The 19,267-nt window shown below is 38.2% G+C and overlaps 2 protein-coding genes across 4 annotated transcripts; one reads left to right on the top strand and one right to left on the bottom strand.

The window, feature by feature from the left end:
• Positions 1 to 2,835: 2,835 nt before the first annotated feature.
• On the bottom strand, positions 2,836 to 9,853 carry LOC113140917 (cytoglobin-1-like). Of its 2 annotated transcripts, none has more exons than XM_026325031.1 (4): positions 9,815 to 9,853; positions 6,778 to 6,917; positions 3,848 to 4,079; positions 2,836 to 3,407 (listed from the first exon to the last, which is right to left on the bottom strand). In XM_026325031.1, exons 2-4 carry the CDS (start codon positions 6,915 to 6,917, stop codon positions 3,243 to 3,245), a joined length of 537 nt encoding a protein of 178 aa, XP_026180816.1. In that variant the 5' UTR covers positions 9,815 to 9,853; the 3' UTR covers positions 2,836 to 3,242. The 2 variants fall into 2 exon arrangements, with proteins under 2 accessions (XP_026180816.1, XP_026180815.1); XM_026325030.1 differs by lacking the exon at positions 9,815 to 9,853 and adding an exon at positions 7,028 to 7,134.
• On the top strand, positions 9,211 to 16,626 carry prpsap1 (phosphoribosyl pyrophosphate synthetase-associated protein 1). Of its 2 annotated transcripts, XM_026325028.2 has the most exons (11): positions 9,211 to 9,578; positions 9,859 to 9,911; positions 10,037 to 10,103; positions 10,199 to 10,371; positions 10,533 to 10,648; positions 10,771 to 10,826; positions 10,953 to 11,098; positions 11,959 to 12,000; positions 14,100 to 14,170; positions 14,773 to 14,919; positions 15,492 to 16,626. In XM_026325028.2, the coding sequence occupies exons 1-11, from the start codon at positions 9,496 to 9,498 to the stop codon at positions 15,648 to 15,650; spliced, it is 1,113 nt and encodes a 370-aa protein (XP_026180813.1). In that variant the 5' UTR covers positions 9,211 to 9,495; the 3' UTR covers positions 15,651 to 16,626. The 2 variants fall into 2 exon arrangements, with proteins under 2 accessions (XP_026180813.1, XP_026180814.1); XM_026325029.2 differs by lacking the exon at positions 11,959 to 12,000.
• The last annotated feature ends 2,641 nt before the right edge of the window (positions 16,627 to 19,267 follow it).

Here is a 19,267-nt window from a genome sequence, read left to right as displayed (position 1 = left end):
ATAACACCTGAAAAAGGCCTGGAAATAATCATGTAAACTGGTAGTAAAGAGAAAATATAGACAAGTTGAATTAAATTAGTTGTTTAAACACAATTGATATTTCCAGAGGAACATTTTCTCAATTCATACCCAAGTCAATATTAACTTTGTAATCAATGAAACTTTTACTCTTCATTCAGCTGTGCATGGGCAGCCAACCAGCAGGCACTCATTAAAATATTCTCTAGGTTGGACTAGTAATTAATTTGAGTTAATTAACTGAAAGTGTGCCAACTAAACACACACGTTCGCTTCAGAAACATACACCATCCTTTCCAAGAACCTTTAGACTTTGTATATACGTCTTCCCTTTTAGGACATAATAAGAAACTGAAAAGAAACTGACATGGGTACTTATCAGGCAGGGGACTCTAATGAGACATGTTGTCCAGTTATCTCAATGAAATTAAAATTGCCACAGGCTTTGGAGCTTGACCAATAGTCAGAACTACAAATTAGAGTATATTGGCCTCTGCTGCTTGGAAGTGCAAAACAAAATGACAAGAGTATCCCTTTCTGGCCCCTGTGGCTCTTTAGTATATCCTCTCAGCCTGTTTTATTGACTTGTATGTGTTACCTTATCTTGTGATGCTCACTGTTGTCATTTTTGGCTCGCTGCTGCTCTCTTGCTCTGCATGTATGGCACATCCTTCTCAGTGGCCTCTTTGTGCCTATGACATGATATAGAACATAATGTTCACTATTAAATGCTGCACAGGTTCTGTCACACAACCTTCTTGAGCACATAGTTTAGTGTAGAGTAAAGGATGTGAAGTCATCCTGAAAAAACAGGTTTTGCTGTTTATTAGCTCATAATTGTGTGAGCTAGTTGTTGCCATGTTCCATAGTGCTGTAGCCATGTGGCACTGTTTGCTTTACTGCGTGAATGGCTAAGCAGGGCCGGGCTCTGAGAAAATTGCACTTTGAGTATGTCAGCAGCCATGGACTCAAGAACTCAGATGCTTTCACTTCCGTTCCTCTCTCCATTAATAAAAGCTGGAGTATGCTGTTGTTATGTAGCAGGCCACTTAATCCACACACATGGCAAACACTAAAATGATCACATGGGTGATTGCAAATTAAGACTCTCTTTCCTTGTCTGTCACACATAGAACAAACACACAATGCTGTTTTTGCTCATAAGTGGGTGTCGGTGAAAGAATTTATAAATTTTTGTTCAAATAAAGCTTTTCTCACAAGCATGAAGCTGTGAATGAAAATCAAAATAAACTTTGTAAACCCTTTAAATAAGTTGTAAATGGCATTTATATGTCTTTGCAGTCTGAATCCAAACCTCAAATTGGAAAAAACATAAAGTCTCTTATTTCAGTAAGAACCACTGTTTATGAGTGGCTGGATAAATGATGTGCTATGTACTCACGGTTTAATTTTGTTGGAGAACATCTGCCGCAGGATGACAGCCACGGTGGTGAGGACCATGATAGTGGTACACATGGTCCTACCCCAGGGATCTCCTACCTTGGGACTGCTGGTGGTTAGAGCACTGAGACCTCTCCTCTCATTGAAAGGCTTGAATGGTAAAAGGCAGTTTGTGTTGTAACAGTCTGACTATTCTTGTCTTTCCTCTTGGCTCTCACTTGTGAGTAGGGAGATTAGCTCAGAGGATTAGCTAGGATCAAGGAGGGGGTTAGATCTCGCTGGCAGGACTAGACGGTAAACAGAGCATGCTGTGTGTTTCCACTCTGAAAAGAGCCCACCTCGTCAGCATGCCATCAACACAGCACAACACATCAACCTTTATGTTGTGTGTTTTGTTGTTTGTTTTTTTTTTTTTTAGGGGAGCATTTTGTAAGAAGGCTTGTTGAAACTGGCTTTAAGAGGCACTATGACAGTTTCACAGCTTGGGTTTACAGTAAGGGGCAGCACGGTGGCCTCACAGCAAGAAAGTCCTGGGTTCGCAACCGGCCTTTCGTGTGGAGTCTGCATGTTCTCCCTGTGCTTCTGTGGGTTTTCTCCAGGTCCTCTGGTTTCCTCCCACAGTCCAAAAACATGTATGTCAGGTTGATTGGTGACTCTAAATTGCCCATAGGAGTGCGTGTGAGTGTGTGAGGTTGTTTGTTTCTATGTGGCCCTGTGATGGACTGGTGACCTGTCCAGGGTGGACCCCTGCCTTTCACCCAAAGAGAGCTGGGATAGGCTCCAGCTGATCCCTGTGACCCTGGTTAAGGAATAAGCAGGTACAGATAATGGATGGATGGATGGATGGTTTACAGTAAGGATTAACACATCAGCTACCAGTCAAATTACTGTAACTCTGGATAATACTAATTTATAGTTATTGTGCTCAAACTGTCTTTGGCAAATGGTGGATCATTGTTATAGCTATCATGGGGCTGCTTCTAAATATACCTGAACCTATAATGGCATCCCTGCAGGCTAAATGCAGTGTTCCTACAATATATTGTTAAAAGAAAGAGCATAGTGGGATAAATGAGGGTATAAATGGGGACTTTCAACAGCTGAACCACTTATACTTAGCACTGCTGAGTCAAGCAGAGAATAAAGGAGCAGTGGACCAAGCAAAAGAAAGGAAAGGTCTAATTTTGTAGACACAATCGTGATTAGAAATGCAGGGGAGTCAGATTACAGCAGATATAAATTTAAAAGAATTCAACATTGCAGTTCTGATGTCACATGGTTTTTATTTTATTTTATTTCAAAATGTTAAATACAGATACAAAGGTTAGTCATAACGATCAGCACAATTAACTGTCAAAAATGTAAAAATGTCTTGATATTCTGAACATAGTGGACAGAATGGATACAGGTTGAAAAGGGAAAAACATCACAAGATATTTAGAAATAATGGTCTTTACATGGCAATTTCTAAATATACACATTCAGCAAAAGGCACATCCAAGTCAAATGTGACCTCTTGTTCACTACAGGGATTATGTTTGTCTTTTCTTCCTATAAATGATGTCACCTGTTACAAGATCAAAAAACAGGAGATCCTTCAATGTTTTACTTGCTCGTTGTCTCATGCACAAACCCACATGGCTAGCCATGAAAAGAGCACAGTACCTGTATTTTTAGTCATTTACATTAAGATTTTATGTTTCATAATCCATGATTATGTTAGATTACATAAAATTTTATTCTGAGATTAGTAAGTATAGATTCCTCTCTGTTATGAGGCCATAGCCAAAAAAATAGAAGTCTCTGGGTGGGAATAGTCTGGTTCACCCAGTTGTAGTTGAGAGCTTAGTCCAGCCCAGTTCCTCATAGATAGCTGTGATGCTGCAGTAGACCGTAGCCAAGAGTTTGGTCCACGCTGCTGCCACGTCTGGTGTCACAACATTTGGAAACTCTTCTCCCAGAACTTCCAGTATCACGCCACTCAGGATCTGGGCAAGATGCAGAATTTAATTAAGACAACTGGAAATTTAATTATAGGAACAGTTTAACATAATATGAAAACATGCCTGATTGATTTTTAGGTTAAAAGATAAATAACACTCTCATGTCTTTATGGAAATATAGAGCTACAGCCAGGAGATGTTAGGCTTAGTCTATCTTAGCATAAAGCCTGAATAAATTGAAAAACAAATATCATAGTCCCAAACCCAGGGCTCATTTTATTTTTTTTAAGATGGCCTACAGTTAAAAGAAGCAGCAGCTGCAGTTATGTTTGTCTACAGTTTCTGCCGTATAGAGGCTAGAAATCTCTCAGTACAGCTTAAGATATTTTTTAAATTAATATGGCTGTGTTATATCAAAACATACTAACATTAAACACTAATGTATGAGTCTGTGTCACTTATTTTTGTATTCATATACACTTTACCTTGAAGTACACAGGCTCCACCTTGTGTCGGAGTGCATGGGCCTTGCCCACTACTTTCAGCACTGAGGCCACCTTCTCTGAGTCGTCAAGGCTCTCCACCAGTGTATTGATGGCATCCATGATTCTGTGAGCATGCTTTCTGAGCTGGGCACATCGCTCCAGTTCCTCCGGCTCCTCAATGTTCTTGAACTGACTGAAGTACTGCTTGGATGACGGGAAGTTCACAAACAGCCTGCAAAGGAGGATAATTAGAGTTAAATGACAGTTATGAGTGTGAGCAGCTGCTGTGAAGCCACTAATCTCATCACTCTTCAGCCTGCACCCGCTTCATCCTGCAAACCAACATTCATTTTTTTATAGCTTGCTGCCATAGGTAAACATCAGAGCTGACATGAACGTACTGCACATTTTGCCTTTAACTGTTTGATTAACTATTGTCTAGGCACTGCATGTTTTGTATCTCATTTGAAAGATATTTAAAAGCAGAGGAGAAGCATCCAGCTGCTGTTGCATTCTTATCATTATTAACAAAGGTGATGTGCTCATTTATAAACATACTTTTAGATGTTGCTCTCTTGTTTTAACATTAATATTATAAATCACATTGTTTCTACCAGTGATTACATAATAGGGTGAATGGGGCAAAAACAAAGTCATTTGAGTTTTTCTTTATTCACTTTTCTAATTCATTAATCCTGTCATACTGAATAAATATTGGATAAATACTGCAGCATCAGATAAAATGCAACAGATGTTTGTCCTGAGGGTTGCTGTAACTCTGATACTGCTTGGGAAGAATTCTGTATTTACAGGGTGTTATAGCTCTGAGTTTGAAATAGCGCTAGTTTGTTACTGGATGTAGTTTGCCCTTGTTAACCTGTTGGCTCTGCCATCTGTGGTTTCTGTCATGCCTCAAAAAAGAGCCCAGGATCCTGCAAGATTTTACAATTTCTAACAAAAGGTGAAATGTGCTAATTAGAGAGGGCGAGATGAAAAAAAAAGTATGTCACTATTCAGTCTACCATGAACACACCTGATGCTGTCCTTTTAATTTCTGGTTAGGGTTGTAGTTATTATTACTGCAAAGATGGATCATATTTCATGTTTGAGTTAGCATAAATATTATATTCTTCATATTTTGTTCAGTTCCAGATTTGGAGTTTGATATTACCTTGCATTTCTCCCACAGCTCACACTGTGCTGTGTCCACAAACAGTCAGTTTCAAAACATTTCTTTGACTTTTTTCTCTGTTTGACCCTCAGAGGTATTACAGACTCACCCGCTCCCACAGTGTGGGAAGAGGGCCAATGCATCTGGTTGCTTCCTAACAAATCCTGATGTCCCATCTCCCTCTGTCTCTACAACTAACACAAAACGAAGCAAAAAATGTTTTCCAGCCTTAAACATATGGCTTGAGTTTCAATTTAAATGCAGTCCCAGAGTAGTGAATTATGGCAGTCTATAACAGCGAGGAGAATGGAAGGTTGTGTTGTGTTCTCTATGCTCTGGGTGGAGCACCTCTGCAATTGCTGGAGCAAAGTATTCCTAGTTCCTCTGCAAAGTAATCAGGAACTGTGGTGTTTAATCTCTCTCTCTCTTGTAATTGCATGACCTGTGGTTGCATATAAATAGCCTCATTAATATTTTATATGGTGACTGGACACTAAATCTTTCTTTTTTTATTCTTCAACACTCACCGAAGAGCTGAATTGAAAAAAGTTTCTAATTTCAGTGATATACTGCCATAATTCACTACTCTGGATCTTAAGCTACCTGGAAGTTTGAAGGTTTCAATTAGGTTAGCTGTTAACATGACTCTTTCTGGCATAGAGCATTTGACATGATCATACTTAGCTATCAGCCTTCATTCCCCACATTCCTGAGGGTCATAAGGTCTTCATGAAATAACATTGAAATGAAAGGTAAAGTGACTAAGTTTTACTTTCAACATGTTTATTATAAAGAGAACAGGAGTGGAATATGAATTTGAAAGTGCTGCAACTAGATCCTTAAATTTAGTAATCAGTGAAAAAACATTTTACAGGTGACTGCATGAGTTTAATCTTAACAACAATGTTATTTTACTTTATTTAATTTTGTTTTTGGAGCGTTTTCTTTTAATGAGTCCAATGTAAACATTAAAGACTCCTCCAACAGGATTTGCATACTCATCATTATTACATACAATGGAAAGATGAAGAATATTTAGTAAATTGTACACACATAGACAGTGTGATAGAAAACTTTCATTCCCTGTTTTCCGATAAAAGAGATAAAAGTCTGACTGCTGTGGATTAATGCTGCTATAGGCAGCCTGGCCTCTATACAGGGATTCAAAATGTGACCTTCCTCTGAAGGAGTGGGTCCTTTAAGAGTCAAAGGAGCATGATGGATGTTAACATCTATTATTTCCTTCTCAGAAGAGGGAGAGTTGAGAACACTCTAGTACATGCAAAAATCTGAATGACTGTGTTCCTTTGGACATATTGGAAATCTGTTAAATGAGAGTAATTGACTGCATTCTAAGAAGATGAGCCTTTAGTTTGGTCACAGACTTTGACACTGTCAGTAGATTGATGTGTATGTTTGCAGTTTTCTGTGTCAGAAAAGCTTCAAGCGTCAGTAGGCCTGTGCCTCCAGGAGATACGTGATTATTATGGAGGGGGAAAGAGACAAAATCCTAATTTGGCCTTATCAGGAGTGAACTAATTAAAGCTGCAGAGATAGGGAGAAACATGATGCAAAGGATTTAGATATTATGCATAGTAGTTTTTCCACATGCAACTACTGGCGAGTAGTAACAAGCCACATAGAAGTTAATGATTCTTGTGACAAATATTAAAACAGCTCTAATAGAATGAATCTTCCAAACTCTATACTCAACCTAAAATTCCAAACATGACACAGGTGAGAAAAACTACAGTGATACCTGACTAATATGGTCACACCAACGTCATCACAGTTCTGGAAGACTTTTCTCCAGGAGTCCTGGATCATCATCTTCTCCTTGTCAGTCAGTGGGCTTGGTTGCTCCAGGTCTACCTCTCCCTCTCCCTGCATCCTCTCCATCTGGGAAAACAGTTGTGCAGAGCTGAGCACGTGCAAAAGGCAAGGCTGATGAGAATATCCCTCCTCCCAAATAAGCAATATTTATAAATGATATTTTTAAATCATTCTACCTTCTTCTTCTTCTTATATTTCTTTGTCTTAGAGAAGGAAAATCAGTTTCCCTTTCAACCTTTTCCCAGTGGGAATTTTTGCTCTCCACCACTGAATCTCTGCTGAGTGAGAGTGTGAGTGAAGAACAGGCTGAAAAAACACACTAAATACACGCAGCGAATGAGGAGGAGCCTGTGTACTCTCTCTGCTCCACTCTGCCTTGCCTCTCTCTCTTTCTTTCTCCCTCTACCCACCTTTTGATGACATTTGATGAAAACATGATGAGATAGGAAACAAATCCTTGATATGATATTCAGATATGTAAGACATGCAAAGTGTAAACACGGATCCAGTGCAAGATTATAATTTCAAAATAAGATAACAGATCACACCGTGACCTTTTCCTCCACTCCAGAATATCTAGGATATTAACCTGTCACAGCTGAAAACTTGAGAATGTTCTTGTTCAGGTTTTTAAATAGGAATCAATCAAAGCAAGAATGGAGGCATCAGGTTTTGCAACAAAAGATATTGTACGGTTGAGGTCAGAGTTACTGGCCATACTGTTGTACAACGTGTATATGTGTGCACCCTTGTTAAATATTGACAGTCTTTGAAAGTACACCTTTAAACGATCAAGTTGGTGATAAAAACAATTAGTTTAGAGTAGTCTCATCTGTGAACTGCTTTGTCTCAAATATCTCAGCACAATGAACAGCAACATTCCACAACAGCAATGTAGCTGAGTTACAGCTACGTATTATAGCAGCTATTCATATTTTACATATTACAGATTTGATTAAAGTTATTTTTTATATCATCTCTGACAATGCCATTAAAATACATATAGAGCTTTGTTCATGTACAAAGTGTTTTGATGCACAGGTTTATGGTGATCTAACCTGGTGGTCTGGGATCATACGTTTCTTGAGGGCTCAGATGAGATTCGGTCAGTGACTATTGAGCAATCTGTTGTGTTTACATTGGCTTAAGTTTCTATGGAAGAATCCAGATATCTTTAGTTTGCTTTACGATTACTAATGTCCCCCAACACAAACGAAGACTCCAGTTCATATGAATAATGCTAAATCCTTAACTCCCTTTCCCCACAAAAACAAATACCTCTTTATCTCACTATGACACATTCATAGGCAGAACTCTAATCAAAAGACACAGGGCTAACGAGTAACTAATTAATGTTCCACCCACACTAGCAAACTAAAACTCCAGTTCATAGGAATAATGCTAAATCCTTAACTCCCTTTCCCCAGAAAAACAAATATTACTTGATCTCATTATGACACATTCAAAGGCTGAACTCTAATCAATAGATACAGGACTAATGAGTTATGACATCTAGTGGACAGTTGGAGTAATAGGTCTACTTGCTTTTCAGGTGCTGCCAGGAATATAATTTTTGAGATGATTGAACTTTATGCAGTTTATATCATTTATTTAATGCCGTCTAATCACTGAGACATCATTACTGTCATTAATCCCTGAATATATTATCTGGTCTATATCATTTTACTAGTTTAGATGTTTGGAGCCTTATTAGGCTATAAACAGTTTGTTTATGTATATTATTTCATTAGAAAATGCAGTTTCCTGAGCCAATGCATGCACTTTTAGGGCTTTCTTTGCTTAATGATACTGTGTGCTTTGTTATCAGTATGGGATTTACAAGATCTATAAAAGATTATATAAAACCTATGAGCAGGTATATTCAAGTATAGGACTGTACTATACAGGTCACTCTGTAGGAAGAGGATATTTTGATGCTAATATTTTTGCATCATGCTTAGGTAAGATTCTGAATGCATGACATGATAAAAGATTAGGTTAGATTTATTGTCATTGTGCAGAGTAGGCCTGCATGTGCAAAGCAGAGCATAGAACCAGAAATGCAAAAGAAACAGCATCATTTACAAAGTGCAGAGTAAGTGAATATCTAACAGTATGTAAGCTACAGAGTGTGTATGTAAAACGTCAGTCTGTGCAAATGCAAATTACATTAATTGCAGCATTTATATTGCAGGTGAAAGTGAAATGTGTAGTTCGGTATTACAGGTAGCAGCTGTAACCTTTGCTTAAAATCTAAGTTCTTCTCCCACCACTGAATAATAACTATCCCAATTAAATTTCACACACAACACGACTCTCAATCAAAACCGCAAAGCGCAGCTGTCAGGACTGACCCTAGTGGGACTCCGTAGTTTTGGGTTTAATGCTGTTATGCTGCAGAGCTACATGTGCTACGGATATTAACCGCTCGTCTGCAAAGAAAAGGATAATTAATAGAACAACAGACATCATTAATATTCGTTTTGAAGCTATGGTGCAGCAGATTTTGTGTTTTGCACGCTGAGCCTCATTTCGTGTAGCAGGCCAGTGCTAGCTGGTTAGCTAAAAACACCGTCAGTAGACGCAGTGGTCAGTTGCGCTAAGGTGCTGTCGGTGTCTGGAAGAAAACACCGGGGGTCCCACGATGAATGTGGCTAAAAGTGGTTATCGGGTCTTTTCGGCAAACTCGTCCGTGGCGAGCACTGAGTTGGCCAAGAAGATAACAGAGTAAGTTGAACGTGTCTGTTTCTCTGTTGACGTGCTGTTACTTGTTGTGTACACTGGGCCAAACATGTCATGTGAGAGGAAAAACAATAACTGCAGCTGCCAGTTTAGCACGTACACTACAACAATAGCTGAGCGGTATGAGGGATAATCGTGTCACACTGAGTGATTACAGCTGTAATGGCTGATTGAGGGATCTGATAAGTGCTAAGTGTGTGAGACAATGCATTCACACTCACAGATGCGTTCACCGTCCGCACAATGCTGTGCTTCTGCTTCACAGGCGGCTGGGAGTTGAACTGGGAAAGTCAGTGGTGTTTCAAGAATCTAACAGAGGTAAGGGACAAGTGAAGGTGTGATGTATAGTTTTAAACCATTAGAACTTAAAACTTGAACATGTGTATGTTTATGTGCAGGTTTTCTAAATATATTAAACATGTAATTTTTTTTTCTCTGTACAGAGACTAGAGTGGATGTAAAAGAATCTGTTCGTGGACAAACTATCTTCATCATCCAGACCATACCAAGGTGATTATGGAAAGATATGCAATCATACTGACATACCATAGACTAGCGTATGTTGACATGATCTACTCTTCTCTCTGTGTTTTTGCTGCTTTCAGAGATGTCAACACAGCCATCATGGAGCTGCTGGTTATGGCCTATGCCCTCAAGACCTCTTGTGCAAAGAACATCATTGGAGTTATTCCTTATTTCCCCTACAGCAAGCAGTGCAAAATGAGAAAGAGGGGCTCGATAGTGTGCAAGTTATTAGCTTCAATGTTAGCTAAAGCAGGTAAAGAGAACCCAATGCATCTTAAACTGCTCATTGCTTCACATCACTGGTGCTGTTTTTATTGTGGTGCTCAAACGTTAAGTGATGAAATTTCATGAGTGTTTCATGATGTTTTAAATCTTGCATTACTCAAATGTTTTTTTTTTTTTTTTACCACAAAGGCTTAACACACATCATCACCATGGACTTGCATCAGAAGGAGATCCAGGGTTTCTTCAGCTTTCCAGTGGATAACTTGCGTGCCTCACCTTTTTTGATTCAGTACATCCAAGAAGAGGTGAAAATCCTACCAAATGTCTGCTTTGTGTGTAGTATAGATATTGGTAATCCCACCTGAAAACTAAATCCATCAGTTAATCTGATAGAAACATTGATTTTTGGTTTCCTTCCTCTTGTCAGATTCCTGATTACAGAAATGCCATAATTGTGGCAAAGTCTCCAGCAGCAGCTAAGAGGTAACTGTGGTAGAACTGTAGACACATACAGGTGTGTTATATACTGTAGATGTGATTTGCAATGCAAATTTGTTGACTGCATTTCACTGTTGTATTCTGACTTCTAATTTCTTTCGTTCTTTCTAGAGCTCAGTCTTATGCAGAGCGCCTGCGCTTGGGTCTGGCTGTGATTCACGGCGAGGCTCAGTGTTCAGAGTCTGACATGGCTGATGGAAGACACTCTCCACCATGTGTACGCAACACCACAGGACACACAGGACTGGAGCTACCCTGTAAGAACACACATCTATGCAAAGCGCTTTCTTTGCAGAGTTCTAGGTAGCTTTTATGTGGTATATGTGTGATATTCCCATTGTTAGATTTCTTGTTATTTGCCACAACATGGATCTTTTTCAGCAATACATATCTTATCATTTCTAATAGTTTAACTTTTTTGTGCTTCAATTTTAAATCTCAACAGTTTTTGGCGTTTATAATATAAATCCTGCTGACCACGTGTTGCAGCTGTTATTTGTGCTAACCAGCTGATGATTCTGCTGTTTCATGCTCATACCATCAATCATACTTCCAGAAATTGGTTTTTGTGTTACTGCATGTTTTAATTCCACAAATACCCTACTTCTGCTCATGCTGCATCTTCAGCAAGCTGCAACTTGTAACTTACAAAGATTCATGTGCTTAATAATCATAGAAACATGGCCCCCTGCCCATTTGTTGGCACATACCTTCATATAAAAAAGGTTTTGGTTAGAAGTACTAACGTAACTCTGTGTTAACACCATTATAATAATTCAGTCTGCGAACATATCAGATGATTGTGTCATTGGCAAATGACTCCAAAGTACTTGTGTACAGTATTGACTTTATTATTTGGTAAAACTAAATTTTATGATTACTTGTGTTTCTATTTTTACCCTCGACTTAAAAAATCCTCCTTTGAAACAATACCTCAAAAATTGCCTCATCCATAAGAGCAGTTTGTTTAGAATTTTAACACGAGTTTGATTTGTCGATATGACATTTTTATATCTGTCGATCTAGTGAGAGGATTTTCCAAGTCTTGGCATTATGTGTTTGTCATGTCAAATATTTGTGCATTTGTGTTAACGTGGTGTTTATTTGTTGGTAATAGCAGGCAAACAACAAGCTCCGTTCCCTGGCATAGAGCTACCAAGTACGACCGTAAACGCAACTTACATCTGAATATGAAATGATTCCTCTTCAAATGACTTCTCAATTTGTGCATGTGTAGTAGGGTTTGTGTTGCATCTTGTGAAAATACAGTCTGGATTCAGGAGGGGGAGTTCGTGAAAAATGCAGAACTAATTAATTGTTATTGCGATGACAAAACATTTCTAGGAAAATCAGCTGCATTGTTCCATGCTTTATTCTATTTGCATGGCATGTTGGACTTGAAATAAGCAGCTCTCATGTTTACTGCACCTTTCTAAGATTCCAGACAGCTAGTTCAACAAGATGGCCGAAACCCTGTTTGTTTCGTTGTGTTCTGATTTCATTCCCAAAGTCATAACTCAAACCAGAACCATACCAAACATTTTTTGTGTTTTTTACTTATATATCTGGACTCATCTTGCCAATCAACACATGGTGCATTTATACTGAACTTGCTCTTTAATACCTGATTAACATTTGGTCATAAATGCATGTGATGACAATAAAGCATGCTTTTGAAGGCTAACATCTAACAAAGGGTAGGAGAAATGTTATGAATAGGACGGTCGGTATATTAAAGAATTAACTTCACTCAGCCCAAGTGAAAGTTTAGTTAGCTAACAAAACAGCTTGTGTTATGAGCAGTGGGATTAAATCTAGTATTACTCCTACCTCTCTGGTAGAAGTTCTTGGTATAATAATAATAATATTAAAATGTTGTTAAACTTTGCCATTGAACGAAATTACACTGTTTCAACAAATCACAAGGTAATGATGATTAATGAGTCTTATTGAAAAGTTCCAAGGCATCTAACGTTACGACATCTGACATTTCTCAGGTATCTTGTTGCAATATCTCAGAGCTGTAACTATAGCATATTTTTGAGTGTTTATACTGCTAACAACATGCTTTTGCTGTTTTAGATGTCTGAATGTGACACTGCCAGGTTTTCTGATGCTGTGGGATTCACAGTATTCAGCAAAGTGTGGTGCAAGGCATGGTCCTCCTTTCTCTGCTTCTTTCTACTTTTTCCTTCACAATCGGCTTTGCTGGCTGATTGTTTACCAGTTGATTGTTTCCTTATACCCTTTGAATGACTACACTTATATGCACAACAATACTCAAAATGCAGCTTGAGCAGATTGAGCTATGTAACAAAAACTTCATCTATTCCCAAACCAGCTTTAACAACATGGTTTGCAATTTATTGTAGTTGCAGGTTACATGGAGAGATCTTACGATTATAAATGTTCACGTTATTGTCCAAACTATGTTGCTATTTAAGTTTTTGCAGTTTATATACTTAGAACAGATTGAACATTTCCATTTTTGACAACTGAAATTACATGACATTACGTTGTTTCCAGTTTGTCAGACATAATTGGAGCTGTGTCAGTAAGCTGCTCTGATGTGAATAATTCAATTACATATTGTTTTGTTGTCGTTACTTGGCTCAAAAATGTAGCTGTTGCATCTCCTGACATTGACATGTGGGATGTAAACTGATTATTGTGTGCATGTAAAAGTAGTCGGTGGCAGCAGTGACGTTCGACCAAGGACTGACCCCAGAACATTGGCAAGTGTGTATGAAGAAGCCCTCATCAGTGCTTGTCAGCCACTGTTGCCCTGTGTGAATTAAGATTGTCTGGTGCACATTGGTTCATATGCAGACTGCTGCTGTGTGCCTGCCACAGCCCGGGCCTGAGGTTGTGTGTGTCCAGTCGTTTATACATTGCCTTCTGATTGGGTATCCTGGGCAGAAAACCCTGTCATTTGATTTTTGCATGGCATGTGCTGTCCTGAGTTTAGCATTTCAGTTTAATCTCATTAGGGGTAGGTGGGGTAGAATGGGGGGAAAGTAATTGCTAACTTTTCATTGCCATTTTAAATTTAGTACAGTCTTACTTCAACAGAATTGATACAACTCATCATCTAATCATGACCCAATCATTTGGGCTGCTGATTTGCCTAAATAGAAAAACATTTTCTCAACCCATTTTACCCAATCTACTGAGACTTATTGTTGATTAAGTGATTTTCAGTACACATAACCTTTTGGATGTGCTTTCACAGCTAACAGGTTCTGCTTTCCTTTTCAGTAATGATGGCCAAAGAGAAGCCTCCCATTACTGTGGTTGGAGACGTGGGAGGGAGAATCGCCATCATTGTGGTAAGATACTGCAAAGCCATTGTTGGAGCACTGCAGTTTGCCATTCTGAATGCCATATAGTGTGTTAACATCACGTTAACAAATTTCACATCTTAACATGCAATAGCATAAGCAATAAGCATTTGTCTCCTGTTACATATCAAAAGTTGAATTCATTAGAAGTGAAACATGCTAATGCTGAGTCCCATCAACACAGTGACTTTACTGCTCTAGTCTTACCTGGTGTGATTTGACCATTAGGTTGGCTAACATTAGCTAATGCTAGCAAATGTTAGCAGGTAGATTTATTTTCTATTTTTACTATTATCAACAGGTAGTTGATGATAGTTTTTGGAAGCATGACATAAAGGTATAAGCTGTATCAGACTCTGACTGCACATAACACTTCTTAGTGAGATGCATTTGTTGCTGGTTGTTGCCCTTTGATGGGATTTGTTGACAAAAGAATAATACAGACATATTTAAATCTTTTATTAATAGCAGAATAAGTATTAGCAGACACAACTCGGTAAGATAATCAAAATTCTGTGTTGCTCTTGCCAAGTAGACAGAGATGTCAACTGTCAGCTGCACATTGTGTGTCTTTGTTTTTCTTCTGCCAGGATGACATTATAGATGATGTAGGAGACTTTGTTGCAGCTGCAGAAATACTGAAAGAGAGGGGAGCCTATAAAATTTATATCATGGCCACACATGGTTTACTGTCTGCTGATGCCCCACGCCTCATTGAGGAGTCTGCCATCGATGAGGTCAGTAAATCTAAACTTCTTCTTGCTTTCCGTATTAAATCAGTAAAAGCACTTAACGTTGAGTTTAAATGAAAACCTTCAGTGTCATATTACACCTGCTCTTGTAAAAAAGGAAGCTAAATGAGAAGAGAATGTCAGACTGAAGAACAAAAAAAATTAGCTCGTTCATTCACTTTCATCACTTCTTTCTGAACACAATGCAAAACAAGATACTTCCTCCTAACGGTTTTTCAGTTGAATTGCTAAGCAGGAAAAAGGAAAATCATTATATCCAACAGTTGCTTTTCTATGAATGATTAGTTCCAAGTTGCAGTTCCACCTTAATATCCAGTGCTCAGAAAATATTAGTTCCATTTAAAATTTAGTATTAATTTCCAAACATGTTTATGTGGTTATACTAAAGCTAGAGCACAGACTAGAGAAATGTGTTATGTTCCTGACCACCAGACTCTGGTGTTGTTTAAAGTGTCACTGTTATTAGCTTGATATAAAACTGCACTGGTAAACAACTTTTTAATTTAAAACTGTGTCATTAAGTCTAAACACAATCTTTGTGTGTGCTGGGTCCTCAGGTGGTGGTGACCAACACCGTCCCACATGAAGTACAGAAGCTACAGTGTCCCAAAATCAAAACTGTGGACGTTAGCATGATATTAGCTGAGGCCATCCGACGCATCCACAACGGAGAGTCCATGGCTTACCTGTTTCGCAACATCACTGTGGACGACTAGTCTGTCTCCTGCAGTGAGGGCCAAGGTGGGTCTGATAGTGACTGAGAGCAGATGCACTTTCTCCCATGTTTATACCATTTTCCGTGTATTACGTGTGATGAAATGTATTCTAAATAATTTAAAGGCATTTAAATTTATGAATGAGCCAAAGTTATGTATCTTATCAAAAGTTATAAAATTGTTATTCGTTTAACAAAGTCAGGAAATGCATCTTGTTCCTCTCATGTAAGGAGTATAAAACAGGTGACTTTGATACATTCATTTCTATATTGAAGACTCAGTTTGTTCCTTGTCTTGCTGCTCTCATTGATTTTCAACCATGAAGAAAAGATGCTTTATATTTTAAGAAGTTATTTTGTCTACACTGCAGTATGTGATATTTAATGACTGTGCTTCATCTGCAAAGCAGAAGACAAAAATGTCTCCACTAATGGGACTTGGTGATTTCTGACAATTTTCCTAATGCTTTTGCCGACCTTTGTGATTGTGGCTGTTTAGCACTGTGATTTCTGTGCATTTAATGGGGTATGTTGATTCCAAACACATAGATTAGATCAGACAAACTCCTTCTTATTGGTGCACAAACTATATTTTTATGCAGCCTTTTGCACCATTTGTGGGATTTTTTTGGTAAAACGTTCTACGTGGCATAAAGAGTTTTTCATCATAAGCAGAAATAAATGTGCTGTAATTTCATATTGTGCTACTAGGTCAGTCCAATCAAATTATAACAACGTAACCTTAGTGATATCTAGCCAAGAAGATGGTTTCTGTTGAATTTGCAGTGGCTTATAGAAATCTGCTTCTGAGATTCCTGCTCTTAGCCCAGTACCGTGAAAGTGAATGAATTTGTCATGTTCAGTGTGTCGTTATACTTTTTTTTTTTTTTTTTTGGCTCAAAGAATTGGGCAAAAAACTGTAATGTTCACAATGAGGTGTCTTGATTATCCTATTAAATGTATTTAAAAGATTTAAACGCCACAGATGAAATTCAATTCATTTCCGTTGTTTGAAGATTAGAGCAGAAGTCAGTAAATAGCTAGATATTATAGTAAATGGGAAGTGATTGTGTGAACTGACCCTTTAACCTCCTGATTCTTTATTGTAATTGGGTCAACATATTCAATGCAATGCTAATGGCTGATGGCAACTGACTGAAAACACTTTGCATGTGAATTACACAGAACCATTTGGTTTGAACAGTTTTAGCCAGTTTACAAGTCAGAGATCCTACATAAACGTTAACTGTTTAGCAAAGCAAGCATGCAGCAGCATTTAAAAGGTTTGCTAGGTTAGGGTTGGGAATGTGCTACTCAATTGATATAGTTTATTTGGAAACAGATACTTTACTTGGATGTGACCCACAATATTCATATTCATATTGTTTTTAATGCAAGCACCTTTCATGTTCTCGTTCTGATGTGAAAGGTCCACGCAGGCTTAATTTTTGCCTTCTAACTTTGAACTGTGAGTAGTATTGTTTGGAAGTGCAGTGCCCTGGTGTTTTTCTGTCTTGATGGATTGAAACTAGAGTATTATCCCAACACATGAATCTACCAGACTTGTATGTTTGGAATTTGATCAATGCTTTTAAGTACATTACCTTACAATGGCAAATTTGGTCAAATTCAGTAGGGTGGGCTACTTACATTTTATATACAGTAGTATTAAAGTGAATGGAAACTGATGGCTACCTGGAAGATGAGATGTGCAATGAAAGCATTGAAAAATAGGCTGCAGTCATTTCAAATATGTGCAAATTAGCAAAAACATGCAAACAGCATGGTGGTCTTGATGTTGGTAGGGTCCCCTGTAAGACCCTCTCACAGGTGAACAGGTTCACCTTTTGTACTCTTTGAGCTCATTTCAGAGTGATGCTTAAAGGTTGATTAGTCTGTTTCTATCCTGGTTGAGCCTTTTGCTCAGGCAGATTTACTTTACAAGCCAATACATGATTGTTTGTTGTTCTGTTAATGGGACGTTTCTGTTTCACATGTTGAAAAAATGTTGTTGATAATGTCTTCCATGCAGCACTAATGCACACCATTGCTTTCTTCATTGTTAGTTTTGTTATAGATCATAGATTTGTTCCGATGTGCTAATGGATATAAAGGATATTTGACAGCTAAAGAACCAGGTGCTGTGTTGTTGGCACAAAGTTGTGGGGGGTCTGTATCAAATGCGGATGCAGTGCCAGCTCAGATTTGATCTGTCATCACCAGATTTCATGTCTCCTCTGTGTTTACTGTTCCCCTGACTTGCCTGTGATGCCAAGGATGTACGATTTAGACACTAACTCTTTCTGTCACGCCGTATGGCTTTGTCAGTGTGTATGAAAATAAAACTTTTGCCTCATGTTGTGCCTTGTCTTTACCAATCAAGTTGTGATTTGGTGAATAGCCTTATGAGGCTGCCATGCATGCAAAGTATGATACTGTGCTACAGGAGAGTATTAGGTTTCACGTTTCTAAACTTGTATCTCACTATAGGCTGTATTGAAATTTGGAAATATTTCACAGAAGACAGCAAAATGTCTTAATCTTATGTGGTTAACCTGTGATTGGTATCCATACCTGCTTCCTACTACCATCCTAATAGATAATAGAAATTCAATTTCAGAAAGACATCAGTGAAGATCTTTTCAGTGCAGAACCTTTTTTTCTTATAGTGCATTTTTAGCCAATGTGTTCATAGATTTGTAGCAGAAGATATTAGGTGAATGTGGCAAATTTAAAATAAAATTGAATTAACAATAAATAATACAAAATGTAAGGTGATTATATAAAAGGACCTACTTCAAACCTTTGTATGCAAAGTAACAAAATATTTAGTTTAAAAATAGTCACTACAGAATCAAATCTTTAAACTCTTATACTGGTTATTTTGTAGTTTTTGTAGTTTGGCCTGTCTTGTGCTACTCTAACACTCGCAGTGCAGTTACAGTCACAGATCCTATACTTGTTCAAAACTTCTCAGGCATCTGTCCAACACTGAGGAGCTTTGACCAAGTCCAGGAGCAGAGACAAAACATTTCATTCATGGTAGAAGACTGGACGGTTTTTGTAGTGAGTTAGGCTGAAACTAATCTGTTGACATCAAATTTTCTACCCCCACTGTGAATGCAAAATTAAAATGTCTACCTATCTTAAACAGCCATGTCTTACTCATGACATACAGAATAAAAAAAAAAATTTCATTCGCACCTGAGTTTTAAAAAGGAGAGTCTGCTCTGTGTCCATCCATGTGCCAAAAAGACAAGTTAGTTTGTGGCTGTGGACCAACAGAAGACAGCTATGAGCTTAAACAGGACTCAAAGAGGAACCAGAGATCTGATAAGCACAGGTCAGTTCCTCTTCCGATTCCACAGAAACAATGCACCTTGTCTCTGTGTTTTTTGAAAGAGGAAGCATACTTTTCCTCTTGCTGTCTGGGCCTGGTTAAGCCATTTATCAGCACACATGTAGAGTTTGTAGAGAACATCAAAAATGTGAAAACATATATGCATGAACAGCATTATCATGTACAGAGATCATTCAAAACGTCAGAATATAATTATGTAACACCTTTCATACAGGTTCATGCAAATCAAATTTTTCTTTACAGAGAACTGACAGGGA

Source organism: Mastacembelus armatus, chromosome 8 (assembly GCF_900324485.2).
Source record: "Mastacembelus armatus chromosome 8, fMasArm1.2, whole genome shotgun sequence".
NCBI lineage: Eukaryota > Metazoa > Chordata > Actinopteri > Synbranchiformes > Mastacembelidae > Mastacembelus > Mastacembelus armatus.
This window is presented reverse-complemented; position numbering and strand designations above follow the sequence as displayed.

Coding starts and splice junctions, on each gene's coding strand:
- LOC113140917 (XM_026325031.1), bottom strand. CDS start 6,917: ATGGAGAGGATGCAGGGAGAGGGAGAGGTAGACCTGGAGCAACCAAGC. Junction 4,080..6,777: donor GGTGTGACCATATTAGTCAG/GTATCACTGTAG, acceptor CCTCCTTTGCAG/GCTGTTTGTGAACTTCCCGT. Junction 3,408..3,847: donor TGGAGCCTGTGTACTTCAAG/GTAAAGTGTATA, acceptor CATCTTGCCCAG/ATCCTGAGTGGCGTGATACT.
- prpsap1 (XM_026325028.2), top strand. CDS start 9,496: ATGAATGTGGCTAAAAGTGGTTATCGGGTCTTTTCGGCAAACTCGTCC. Junction 10,104..10,198: donor ATCATCCAGACCATACCAAG/GTGATTATGGAA, acceptor TGCTGCTTTCAG/AGATGTCAACACAGCCATCA. Junction 14,171..14,772: donor GGAGAATCGCCATCATTGTG/GTAAGATACTGC, acceptor TTCTTCTGCCAG/GATGACATTATAGATGATGT.